At 36.0% G+C, this 14,381-nt stretch overlaps 1 protein-coding gene across 1 annotated transcript; it reads right to left on the bottom strand.

Annotated features, from left to right (window-relative positions):
• Positions 1 to 1,092: 1,092 nt before the first annotated feature.
• Positions 1,093 to 8,497, bottom strand: LOC114643204 (extracellular calcium-sensing receptor-like). Its single transcript, XM_028791863.2, has 6 exons — positions 8,283 to 8,497; positions 7,638 to 7,929; positions 6,306 to 7,124; positions 5,679 to 5,906; positions 4,409 to 4,532; positions 1,093 to 2,053 (listed from the first exon to the last, which is right to left on the bottom strand). The coding sequence occupies exons 1-6, from the start codon at positions 8,495 to 8,497 to the stop codon at positions 1,146 to 1,148; spliced, it is 2,586 nt and encodes an 861-aa protein (XP_028647696.2). The 3' UTR covers positions 1,093 to 1,145.
• Positions 8,498 to 14,381: the final 5,884 nt, after the last annotated feature.

The raw sequence follows: 14,381 nt of genomic DNA, 5'->3' as shown, positions 1-14,381 counted from the left end.
GACTTACAAATAAAGACGTACAAAATATTTATTTATACAAATTTTCACTCCACAACAGGCACAAAAAATGGACAATTAGCACACAGTGATGCACATATCCATATCAATAAAATAAGTCCAATTTAGAGATACCAACTACAATAACCTGCATGCATGTCTGCACATTTAGAATGTGCAAGGAAACCTAGAAAATACCGAAGGAAAAAAATGCGAAGTCCACACCAACAGTGACTGAAATAAAATTGGAGTAAATTAAAACAACAAACCAACATTACAGACATACACGAAAACTAGTGAGGCATATCTACCATTGCAAAATAATGGCTGTAGAATTATGTTACTGACATCTCTCTGTTTACAACCTTATGAAGCTGTGTGCCCATATTCAGAATTCAAACACAGAACTCTTCTAAGGTGTGCTACAGAGGCCAACTGAGATTTCCCTAGAAAAGAAAACACTGGTATACAAACTGGATGAAGGATAAATTGCTGAATTATAATATCAGTATTTTTTAAGTTACAGTGGACAAATTGATCATTTGATATTTTCATATTTAATATAAATGACAACAAAACATCAGTAAAAAATGCTCTTCACTGTTTAAAAAGTAAAGTTCTTGAAAGAGGACATGGAGACACATGGAGATCATATTATTTTGGAAACTCTCAGTGAAAAGGAGTTTGATGAGGCTTAAAATTGTTTTTCTTATGCTTCTTAATTTAACTTAAACTCAGCACTATTTATATTGTTTATACTGTATATAGAATTGATTTTGCAAAAATGACAAAGATGCTTGTATTTACTGGTAGTAGGGAATTCTTCACTTGTCTGGCATCCCCTGTGACATCATTTGTTCTTGTGAGGTAGATGGTCTTCATCTTGCCGTTTTACTAGCAGAAAACATAGTTTGATATCTTCTGTTGGATTTATTTGCTTATAATTTCAGCAGCAAAAGATGAATGGTGTCTTGCTCATCACACTAAAACTGATTTTAATTGTGTATAAGTTAAATTACAAATTAAACTTGATATTTCCTTACAATCAAAAAAAAAATGATACATTTTAATGACATTCATATAAAATACTACATGAAGTAAATCTGCTTACACTAATTATACTACCTGTATTTATTTGTTTTTCTACATTACTCTGCATTTTGTTTGCCCATTAGAGCTCTCTTTGTATTTCTTTCAGGTCTGAATATAATAATGTAGCACTTTGGTGCAAATATTGCAAACAGGACACCAAAGCTCGATGCCAAAATGGCAAAAACCTCCACAGCTACTGTGTGTTTCCCTGGGGAGCTGATGTAAGCAGGTATGAAAGTGATCCACACGGCACAGAAGATCAACATGCTGAAAGTGATGAATTTAGCCTCATTGAAGTTATCTGGCAGATGTCTTGCAAAGAAAGCTAAGAGGAAACAACTGCATGCCAAAAATCCAATGTACCCCAGCAAGAAGCTAAAGCCAATCACAGATCCCACATCACACTCTAAAATAATTTTTGAATTAAAATATTTTGTGTTTTTAGCTGGAGTGGGAGGAGATGTGACTAACCATATTATGCATATTAAGGACTGAACAAAAGTAAAAAAGAAAACAGTTCCTCTTTGCTGGGAGACACCAAACCATTTCATCATATTATTACCAGGCAGTGTCGCTCTGAATGCCATTATTACAACGACAGTTTTGACCAGGATGCAAGAAATACACAAAACAAAGCTGATGCCGAACATCACATGCCTCAGCATGCAGGTTGTATGAGTAGGCTGTCCAATGAACGTCAGTGAGCAAAGGAAGCAGAGAGTCAGTGAAATCAGTAGAAGGAAGCTGAGCTCAGAATTGTTGGCCTTTACAACTGGAGTGCTCCTGTAGTGAATGAACACTGCCAGCACAGCGACTGACAGGCAAGTTCCAAGTATGGTCATTGCTGTTAAAGTAATTCCCATTGCATCTTCATAAGACAGAAACTCGAGTTCCTTCGAAACACATTGGTTTCTTCCATGATTTGACCAATAATCATTTAGACATTTGATACATTCAATAGAATCTATGGAAAGAAGGCAAAAATACTGAAAGGCTGCAATGTTATGGCAATATATTGTACATATTTTCTCTGTGTATATTGCATGTCAACATTCCAACCCAAGATTTAAAGTAATAATTAAAAAAATGACAGGTTATTACAGGAAATTACTGCATGTTTTATTGGTTGTGCCTGGAGTAAGTGTTCATGTAAAACAGAGTCATGGCTTGACTCCCGACTGAGACGCACTGTGAGTTTAGTTTGTATATTCTTCACAGAGTGCCGCGCTATAGTCCAAAGACAGGTTGTTAGGCAATTGACAATAAGTATTCATGTAAAGCTGTGTGTGTAATCCCTGTAATGGGCTGGCATCACATCTAATGTCATTTTTTTTAAATTATATTAACTGCTTCCAAAACAGACTGTGCCCGTTTGGAGGACTTTTATCAGCTTAAATTAAATCAGCTTAATTTTTTTAAAAGACAAAATAATATAGTTTTGCAATAGACAAATAGTTTACCTCAGTATGCTAAAAGTACTGTAAGTTTTTACTATAATATTCTTTGTAAAAGATCTAACTTTAAATAACTAATGCGACAGTTCCTGTAACATGAAATTTGCATAGAAATAAACTAACTGAGTATGGTTAAAATTGCTGTCTTATGCTTCCAGAAACTTGGATTCAAATGCTACACCTGGTCACTGTTTATGGAGTTTGCATGTTTTCTCCATGGCTGTGTCGGGTATTTTTTCATCTCCATATCTAACATATGTATATATTAGACAGGCATGGACATTAGAAATTCAAAAATAAGGTTTCCATTTGCTTTGCACTGAACCTGAGCTAGATTTAGTGTGTAAGATGTGTGTAAGCAATGTGTATGTGTATGCAATTGCCTTTATGCTTTTTACATAAGTCCTGAACATCTGCAGTTTATGCACCTCTGTGTGGGGGGAGCCATATTCCCATGGATAAGTTTGGCCGACCTGTATTCATACTGTATGCTCATTTCAAGTTTTTGTTCATGTTGCTAGGACAGAGCCAATCCATTTTAATTTAGAATATTAATCCATCTAATGTTCTAATATAATCAATCTTACATCTTTTAGATGAGGAAGAAACAAGAGTTTCCATAAAAAATGTTTTTGAGATTTTACAGAGCAATAATTTAAACTGGAATATGAATCTAAAACAGAAACAACAAAGCCCCAGGTCACCTTAATAGTAAACATACGTAATTAATGGCAAAACACAACTAATTTTTTCTGTCAAACTTTAATAACTCTGAGGCTAGGAATCTGAGCCAGTAATCAGAAGGTTGTAGGTTTGAATCCCATAAACACCAGAAGTGACTGTACTCTAAATTGGACCCTTGAGCAAGGCCCTTAACCTACAATTGCTTTGTCCTGGGTATGACATTAATCTGCATCCAGCCCTGCAAGCAGGTCCTCCAACTTGCAGGGAAAACTCAAGCGTTGGTGGGAGGATTGGCACTCCAGCCACATTAAAAAAAAAAAAAAAACTCACATTGTTCCAGTGTGGTGCTGAGGTGTCACCTGCTGCACTTGGGTCCTAATCCAGGTGGGGGGGTACGGCAACACGCAATCAGCACATGCTCCCAACCTCTCTTTTTGGTAAAAAATAGCAAATTAATGTATAGTTACTAGATTAAAATAATATAGCTGTATGTTACATTTTATTTCCTGGTTGGCCTGGAGATGTGTATATATTACAAATGTGCATATTTGGTTTTCCTTAGTATTTTGTAGATCTTTTTTGTAAAGTTGTATGTCCTGGTTCTAGGAAGGAGAGGTTCGTACCTGATAATCCTGCTGACTAGAGGAGTGATGAGAAGGTTCAAAATTGAACATAATTTGCCTGTTGGGTAATTGGTTGAAGAAATCAATTGTCTATTTGAAAATTTCAATTGCCTTTTTCTAACAGTGTGTTCTCTCTGGGGTTAAATTGACCCACTACATAAATAGTGTTTTTATCCTAGATGATATAATTTTTTTTTATGTGAGTTTTTTTTTTTTGGCAAACTAAAGAATCTTTATTTGTTCATTTAAAACATATAGATTATAAAATGTTTACTTGTTTAGTGTAACAATAATGTTTTATGGTCATTTATGGATTTTATCTCCTTTCTGATATGTTCATTTACTTTGTAACAACAGGAATAGTTAAGGTCTCGATCATTTTCAGTGTTCTTGGTTTTCATTTAGGTTAGAAGTTTAAAAAAACAGCACATGAAAGCAACAATCAGTAAGTTTTATATATTTTTTCCCATGTTCAACACTGGAGATAATAATGAAGTCAAGGCAAACTCAACACAATGTTATCAGGTTAAAGTATAGATTTTATATGTAGTTGCTTACCCAGTTCACTGCTAACCTCTCCATCAGCACAAGGGACACAATCGAAACAACAGACTGGCTCCCCTTTCCTGCTGGCCTTTCTTGTGCCTGGTTGACAGCTTTTACTGCAAACTGACTCTGGAGGCTGGAATCAAATAAGCAGTGTTTATTTTATATAGCATCCTTAACAGCATGAACCATTATTAACAGTGCTACAATGCATGTAGGAAGGGCAATTACTGTATATATTCTGTTCCATGGATTGTATTGTGTTATAAAGTAGTGACCATGATCAGCTAAGCATAGATATTATTTTACTTTGTGTGATTTAAATTTAATGAAATATTTCCATACATTTTATTTTTTAATATAAAATGGAAATGCTGAATTAGGAAAACAAATAGAGAACACTGACTGGAGGACCCCACCACAGGAAACTACTTCCTCTTTAATAAACTTACTATGGAAAATATTCTTGCCATAGACACTGCACATAATTTGAATAAATTGCTATAAAGAATAGCTTTCTTGCTGGATTATATTATACACCAGTTTTCTGGCCATACACAACAGCTGCCCTGTCACAGAAAACCCTCCAATCAGCATACTGTACATTATTTTGTTTTTATATGTTATTTAACAGCTTATTGACAACTGGATTTCATTTTCATGTATGTTTTCTTTAGTTACATAAATTGTAATTATTGCAGGCAAAAATGAAGCAGTTAATTCCATTAACTAAAAGCAAAATAAATGATGGGAAACTCAGAAATTAACCCTAAGCAATAAGCACCATTGCTGCAAGTAGATATGTGCACACCACATTTAGAAAATTTGGAATGTGTCCCCTTTATAATACAATTATAATTTAATAAGCATAAAGTCACCACCACTTAGTGTCTTGTCCCACCACAATGAATGCCTCTGACACATTCTAGTAGTATTAAACTGAAAAATTTTTTTTTTTTTTAAAGTGGGGCTAAAGATATTACTGATATTTATTTCTTATGTTATCCCATCAGATTTCTTTGTAAAACATCCAATCCCTCTTTCTCATGCACCATCACATGCAGACTAACAGCATATTTCCTTCATTTTAACTTTATTAAAACATATTCTCACTTTGGAGACCATTTGAAGTTTCAACCAAATTCAAACAAAAGGTCCCATGAGCTAGGCCCATCTTGTTCCTATGTGAATATGTATTGCACCTCTCTAAAACTGTATTTTATCTCCTTATAATAGCCACCTTGGAAGTTTATCAAGAAACTCATATAGATACATGACATACTTTACGAGATTCAAAATTCCAAAAAATCTCTTCTTCCGCTAGTGAAACTTGATTGGCTTCCTTAACAGTTTCATCAAAAAGACCAACGGTTTTAATTTGAATCTTGCCGTCATTAGATGGCTGCCAGTTAACAATATCATAGATGGCCATGGCATCCCCATTTTCATTAAATGTCACTCTTTCTCCTAAATGGTTTGAGAAATTAACTTCCTTAAGATAATGCAGGACCTAAATAGAGAAACAGAGTTTTGCATTGTGCTCCTCAACATGTACAAAGCTAAGCTGAAGATTACTTTAAAAGCATGTTTTACGTCTGTAGCTGAACCTGAAATAAATATGTATACAGATTTTCACATTCTTAATGTAATTCAAAATGTATAGAATTTTTAATCATTTTAATATATTCTCGAACTAGTTCTGACTTGATAATACAAGGCTCCTTGAAACTTTTTAAAAGGTAAGGTAAACTAAAAGCACTGTTAAAGTATTTTAAAGCAGAGTTAATCCACATTTAAGATGATATAGTTAGTAGATACCATAAGTTCCCTTTTTCTACTGTCAGTGGTGTATAAAATATATAATTCCATACTTTACCTTCAGATATAAATTACTGTTAGCTATTCTTACCTGCCAAGGCTGAACATGTTTGATGCTGGCACAGGTTTTATTCTCAAAGGGTCCATTTCCATTTTCACAAGACATTAAATTATGTAACGCATGAGCAATTGCATATACAGCTTTATATACATTATAGACTGACCGTAGCTCTGATACATCAGTATACGCAGTTTTAATTGAACCAATATCCTCTAATCCGGTGCATATCCTACTGGTTGAATTTACCTGACTTGAATTTTCTGAGAATTTACATGCAAATAATGTTTCCCAGAATTGAATAATTATTCTTTTATCAGAGTTAAAATCTGGGTGAAGCTGAAGCAGAAAATGCTCCAGACCAGGAATTGTCCCTCTACGAATAGCAATTCCAATCGTCCCTCCGAAACAATGGAAGTTTTCCTTAATTGCTATAGAGGCAGATGTGCTCCATGCTTCACTTGCAATCCATTGTCTGCCAGTGATGTTCTGCTTAACAATTTCTTTAACCAAAGTATTAAATTCAACTTGTGGTGAAAATACAACAATAACCTTGGCAGTAGACTGTTTAACGGTGTTCACAATCTGAAGAATTTTCTCTTTTTTGAACACAGTGGGGACCATTTCTATGAATGCAATGCAGCCAAATGCACTAACCTCCTTAATCAATGCTTTTATTGCATTCTGTCCATAGTCATCATCACTTGCTATTGCACCTATCCACACCCATCCATAATGTTTGACAATCTCAATCATAGCTTTAACTTGAAAAGCATCGCTTGGGGTTGTTCTAAAGAATGAAGGAAACTCTTGTCTGTTACTCAAGCAGGAGCATGAGGCAAGATAGCTAACCTAGAAACAAAAATAATGGTTTACATTTTATGTCACACCTAACTGATTTGTAAAAATGATTCATTAAAAATAAAGAATATTGGGAACTTAATGTTTATTTGGCCAAAAATGGCCTAAAACAAAAATTCAGCCTGACATACAAAGTAGGAATGACACAGGCAATGACTGGGATGGACACCAACCCCAGGTCTTTTGGCTTGTGAGACAGAAGCACTAATATCTGTAATACTATACTGTCCATTTTCATCTCAAGCATTTTCTGCAAATTTTTAAGAAATAAATTCAAAATAGACCAATGCTTTAACATCATTTAATATTTAATGCACAAAACTGGTGTATTTTTCTTGTTTTAAGCCAATATTCTATGTTTAACAATTTCACAGATTATGCTTATAATGTAAAGGCTTCTGTGTAAACTACACTGAAAACATGTTTATGCAAGTCAATTTACTTTCATGTATTTTAAACATTGCCAATTTTATATACTATAATGTTTACTGGTGGTATACGTACCATAGGCAGATGAAACAGACCCATAATTCTCATTGCTGCAATGGAATGAGAAGACAAAGGATCTCCAACAACAGCAATTACTGGAGAGGGGCCATTGCAGCTGAAATCATCAACAGCTTCATCCATACCTGCCAACAAAGCAATGGCTGCCCTGAGTGCTATGGGCAGGTTCACACAGTTGTCATAGAGTTGGTAGCCAAGAGTTATATTAGGAAGGAGGTTCTGATTCTTGTTTATTTCTTCTATAGCAAAGATCATTGCTTGAATCCACTGAAAGGCAGATACTTGAAAACTGTCAAATAATGTAACAATCAGAAATATAAACTTTAAAAATAAAATACATACAAACTTTCACATCCCTAAACCTGATTAATCTAATTCAGGATTGCAGAGCCAAGACCTGTCCCAGCAGTATTGAGTACAAAATATCCAATAAAATTACAAGTCAGCAGAAGTTGTCATATACACTGTTCTAAATTTAGAAATACCAGTTTAGAATTTACAAAATAAGAAACTTTTGAATATCTTTGAAATGTTTTTCCCTGTTAACATATTTAAATACATTTTATGTTAACTCAAAGATTAATAACAGAAATTCACATACACTACAATACAACATAAACAATTACAAAGAGGCTTACTTACCCCTCACATTTCCACTGGTCAGGTTTTGAAGTGAAGGACAATTCTGGCCTTATTGTTTTAAAATTCAATAAAAAGAGTCCTCCTAAAATAATATCTCCTTTTTTGGAGAGTTCATTTAGCTCAAAGCGATCTTGAACTTTGCATTGGTTTAACTCTATAGCAGACACCACAAATGCAGAAGTCCAAAAAATGCAGACATTCACAAAGCAGATCATCATTACAGAACTTACAGTCTAGGACTCAGATCTTTCCCAAATCAATAATTATACCAAAGAAGCAGTTACCTTGAGAATTAAGTGTCAACACCTTGAGGGTTTCATTTCATTTAAATCCCACAGCAGCCAACCTCTGCTGAATTGATGGCATCATTAGTGCCTGTACAGGTCATACTGCTTTGTTAAACCTTTTTATTTTGTGGTTGCTGTAAAGAAAACTAGTTTTACTATAACTGAAATATTTGTGTTCAAAATACAGTATTAAATTAGACATGACATTTTTCTGTTAGTCATTTCTTACAGTGGATATCTAAAAGGTTTTGAAGCTAAGTGTTTTTTTTTATTTTAATTGCAAGAAAGATAAGACTAATAGAAGATTCACAATAGAGTGTTCTATTAGGATACTTATGCATGTTATGGTTGAACTGCTTTGTCCTTGGATAAAGGTTCATTCAGCTATTATTGAAAAGGTTGTTTAAGAGCCGCTCCATTTCAACATTTAAATCAAGGTTGATTTCTTCACTCCTTTAGTCTAGCTGATTAGAACCGATTGTTAGCTGTTTATATTCCAACTTAATTTGTCAGTCATTTGCATACAAATAAAATTTCTGCAATTTCTATGAACTGTTACTGACCCTCCAGTATTCTGTTCCTCTTCTTATCATCCATCTGTAGCAACTGATGGCACTTTTACAATGCCAAGCTGCTACTCCTACCTACGGAAAATAACACCAACAGCAAAATGTTATCTTCTGTTTATTATACTTTACCTGGTATACTTAGGCTATTATGTGGCATTGTACTGTAGTGGTTTGTGATGCCATTTAACGGATGCAGTATCCTGGGTTCAGATCATGTACCTAGCCCTTGTCCTTATGAAGTTTGCACATTCTCCTTCTGTCTGCATGGGTTTTGGTTTAGGATCTCAAGTTCTCCTCCCACATCCCTAAAGCAGTGCAGGTTGGACATTTAGTGATTTCACAGTTGTTCCTGTATGGGCGTGGGTCATAAGCAGGCACTGAAATGAACTGGTGCTCTGTCCAGGGCTGTATCCTTCCTTTAACCCAGTGCTCCTGCACCCATGAATTGGGTTTTTTTTTTTGCACATTGACAGCAACATGTCAATTGAATATTTTTTTTTTCTTCAGCTGATTGTTTTGTTACAACTTTTGTGAAAGTGTTAATTTGATATTTGGACTTCAGTCTTCACACATTATACACTTCATGTCAGCATTTTGTCATTATTACCATAACATGAAAAAAGTTTCTGTTTTAGTTATGTGTTGAACATTTCTTGCCTGGTATTTCCTGTCATCATACATTTATACGGATTATTGTACACATGAAATGTATGTATTCCAAATAACAATATATTATTATTACCACGCTTATTTTAACTTCACCTCTTTGTTGTCTGGTACAAATCTTGTAATCGATATTTAACCCACTTCCTATTGTGCAAAAGACTTAAAATTTTGCACACTTACTCACTTCTGATGAAAATACATGAATCAATAATCAGCTTCACTAATTGATTAATTAGTTGAATTAATCATTGTTAAGAAATGAAATTTTCATATTAAGATTTCACCAATAGATGGCGCTAGTAACAGATAGAAATATTAAAGGAAGTGTTAAAATATTGATTACAAAATTATACTAAAACAAACCCAAGACTAAAAAGTTGAAAATAATATATATATATATTATTACATCACTTGTAAAATAAAAGCGTGGGAACTTTTCATCAATCAACATTTAAAAAACACTTCTTAAAATCTTAGCAAAAGCGCCTATCTTTTATCTTGCGAGTGATGTATGAGAGACTTATTTTTTTACTTTTTAATACACTTTTTAACTTAATATAAGTGTGGTTTTTCAAAAGTATTTTTTATATATATATACAGTGGAACCTCGAGATACGATCACCTCTATATACGAGAAATTCAAAATACGAGGAAAGTATGAGCGAAAAATTCAGATCTAAATACGAGCATTGGCTCACGTAACGAGCCACGAGCCAGGCTGTGGGTATAGCTCGCGGCTTAGCGAGGGGGCGTGGTAGCTGTTGCAAGCCGCGATCTGCGGTGTCTGCGTTTCTCACTTAAGTGCACAGGTGGGAAACTGCCCACATCCATGATTGTTCCTGTGGCTGATGGGCTGCAGCTGCCATGTCCTCCCCGCATATATAGAGAAGCGCGAGCCGGTTAAGGGGGAGAAGAAGTAAAAGAAAAGAGAGGAGAGAGAACGGAGGTTGCGGCAGGCGGGCGGGCGGGCGTAGGAAGTCGGTGCGGGAGAGCAAGCGAGTGCAGGCTCGCGTATAGCTAAACAGTGAGCTGAACAGGCGAGCCAAACAGCTGAAGCAGGACGGTGTAGAGAAGGTCAGCTGCATTAAGAGTGTCTCGCCTGTTGCAGAGCCCGCAGGTGAGACGCTAACAGAGAAGAAGCACCAGGGATTGTCATCTGTTTTTTAAAGACTGCATCCTTTTGACGTTTTAACCTTGTGTTAAAGGATTGTTATTCTTGTGTATTTTAAACCTCCACTTCACAACTGTTTTAAGGATTATTTATTTAAAGATTTATTGAATGCTCTACTGCACTTTGGACACCTGTTTTGATTCTTTTAATAATCAGTTATATTATTTACCAGTGTTATTTATTAAAGGTAGACTACAGTATATATAATTTATTAGTGTTATTTGTTAGGAAAATTGATTTTTATGTTAATATATTTGGGGTGCGGAACGGATTAACTGGATTTCCATTATTTTCAATGGGGAAGTTTGTTCTAGATACGAGAAATTCGCTATACAAGCTCAGTGCTGGAACGAATTAAACTCGTATCTAGAGGTTCCACTGTATATTATTCAACCTATACAATTTCGGACACCTAACTCCCATAGACTTCAGTTTTGAGAATTTTGCATCTGACTTGACTTGGTGGGGGATGAGTGAGTAGGCTGCTTGCTGCTTATGCTGATTGACACATTTGCGAAACAAAGACACTGGTGACAAGGTGCGAGGTAATTTAAGGTGGCCTGGCATTATGAATATTTTTTGTAGGCTTCAGGGATTTTAGTGTTATTCATCACATTTAACAGAAGTGAAAATGCAAATGTGTTTTCTTTCCACTTGTACAACAGCTGAGTCAGCACAAAAGAAAAAACGCATTGTGTAGACTGGTGGTGACAGTGAGGTGAGCTGCTGAAAAGTAGCCAGCTCCGACACTTGTGGTGCTTTAAAAAGGTGAGTGGTGTAGGAGCAGTAAAGTTTCAGTCTGTCAAATATTTGCCAAAATGCTAAAACAATAAAGTTCTTCTTGGCAGTGTGGCATGTCACCATCTTTTCAATATTTCTTGATGGGACATAACAAGCAGCTGGTTTCTATTCTAACTCCAAGTTAGTCTTATGGACCAAATGTGGTCGTAGCTCTCTTGTTCACCACCATCTTCCTTCTGATTCTTCACCCTTTTCTCCTTTCACTCAACAGCTTCCTTGGCTTTTACATGTGAAACCCTTTCTCTTTCCCCTTCCCTTCAGTTTTCCATCCACCACATTGGTTAATGTCGATCTTCCTGCACAACACACATCACTTCTGCTGGTGGTCTTCATTTGCATAGCTGGCAAGACTCAAGCCAAGCCCTATCTTAGGGCTAAAAGGTACTTTGAGAATGCTGAAGTCATTGTGTGACGTATGTCACATGGTTCGAATATTGATAAAGTGGGAGGCTTTAAAACGATAAGAGGTACAGCCCCAATGTACCTGGATATTTAGTGATTCAAGAATTTTGTTTCTATTTTCTATTTATTTTTGGTGGCTGCAAGTCTTCTAGTGGGCCATTGTCCCCAATGTCATGCCCACTGCTCTATGCAAAAATAGCCTAACCTGTTGGAACAGAATATAAGATAGATAGCCCATCATTTGATAATATAACAACAACATTTATTTGTGTAGCACTTTTTCATACAAACAATGTAGCTTAAAGTGCTTTACAAGATGTTAAAGAGAAAGGAAAAACAAATAGCATTAAGAAATAATATATTAATGAATATTAACAAAAAAAACCAAACAAATCTATTTGATCAATACAAACAAACAAAAAAAAACACTTCATTTAAGCTGTAGAAAAAAAAAACAAACAAAATCTGCAGTGGTTCAAAAGGCAAAAGTCCACCTAACCCCGAGTGGGCATTCTACCTAACATGAATGTTCTCAATTCATTCCTTTTTGGTTCCAGGCTTTATCTAAGAGAATTCAATGAAGTCAGTCTCTTGGACAGCTGGAACACCTGCCTTCATGCCAGCATCACAGGTGACTGCATGGTGCCTTGATCAGATGGTGGCAGCGCAAAAACACCACCAACGTAGAACCAGAAATGACAGCAGAGAAAAGTAGAGATCAGTAAAGACTGCAAATCCCCGAGGAACATGATAATTCTATGCCCTATGTAGTCTATGTAGAGTACAACTAAAATGTAGCTATGAAAAAGCATTTTTTAAAAATGTTTCATAGAAGTAGCCTGATGACTTTTTATTAGTAAAGTATTCCAGATTTTAGGTGCATAACAGCAAAAGGCTACCTCACCACTTCTTCTAAGCTTGGCTCTTGGAAATTATAAGCAGGCCACCATTATAAGATTTAAGGTTACGACTTGGAGTGTAATAATAATAATTCATTACATTTATATAGCGCTTTTCTCAGTACTCAAAGTGCTATCCACACAGGGAGGAACCAGGAAGCGAACCCACAATCTTCCACAGTCTCCTTACTGCAAAGCAGCAACACTACCACTGCGCCACCTGTAAGGGGTCAAACATCCCAAAATATAGGAAGGGACAAGATTATTTAAGGCATTATACACCATTAGTGGTATTTTAAAGTCACTTCTAAATGACAGGGGAAACCAGTGTATCAATGCTAAAACTGGTGAGATGAGCTCAGATTTTCTTTTTCTGGTTAAGATTCTTGTTGCTCCTGTTAAGAGTGCATTACAGTAATCTAGGCGATTAAAAACAAAAGTGTGGATTAATTTTTCAGCTTCTTGTAATATTATAAGTGGTCTAACATTTGCTTAATTCCTTAAGTGAAAAAATGCAGTCTTAGTAATCTGGTTGATATAAGAACTAAACTTTATGTCAGAGTTTATGATTACCCTGTAAAAAGGATCAGTTCCAACACTCTAAAAAAGGTTAGGAGCAGCCACCCGTATATTATCCCTAGCTGCAATGGGTTAGGTTTTCCAGAGAAGTGATTGGTTTGGAATCCAGACATGAACTGACAAAGGTTTAGAAAGATGGCAGTTTTAAATGATTAACCCGAAAGTGACATAGGGGAACCGGAAGTGACTTTCTTCTGATGTCATCTTAAGCTCCTGAACCGGAAGTGATGTCTTTCTGGGAGTCAGAACCGGAAGTGACATCTTTCTGGGTGCCAGAGCTGGAAGTGATGTCTTTAATGTTGAATCAGATAGGTTTTCCCAAAGCCGGTCTTGAGAGAAAACAGGAGGTTTAGTGCACTCCACCATCCCCTGGCCTGGCATGGAATTACCTTCACTTGGGCCATACAACGTCCTCTTACTCAATGTCCAAGAAGTCGTGGCACTGGGAAAGGGCATCGACATTGGCTTGCAGTATACCACGGCAATAAACAACCGAATACTTGTATGGTTGTAGATCTAAAAACCACCTTGTGATGCGCGGATTGGACTCCCTATGCAAGGCCATCCACTGTAACGGTGCATGGTCTGTCTCAAGAGTGAACTCTCGCCCCAGGAGGTTGTATCTCAGCTGAGTAATCGCCCATTTAATACCTAAAGCTTCCCGCTCCACTACCACATACCTGGTTTCACAATCCAGCAGTTTCCGACTCAGGTACATAATGGGG

This window comes from Erpetoichthys calabaricus, chromosome 2, assembly GCF_900747795.2.
Source record: "Erpetoichthys calabaricus chromosome 2, fErpCal1.3, whole genome shotgun sequence".
NCBI lineage: Eukaryota > Metazoa > Chordata > Cladistia > Polypteriformes > Polypteridae > Erpetoichthys > Erpetoichthys calabaricus.
Note: the sequence above shows the minus strand (reverse complement) of the source record. Positions and strands in the feature narration are given on the sequence as shown.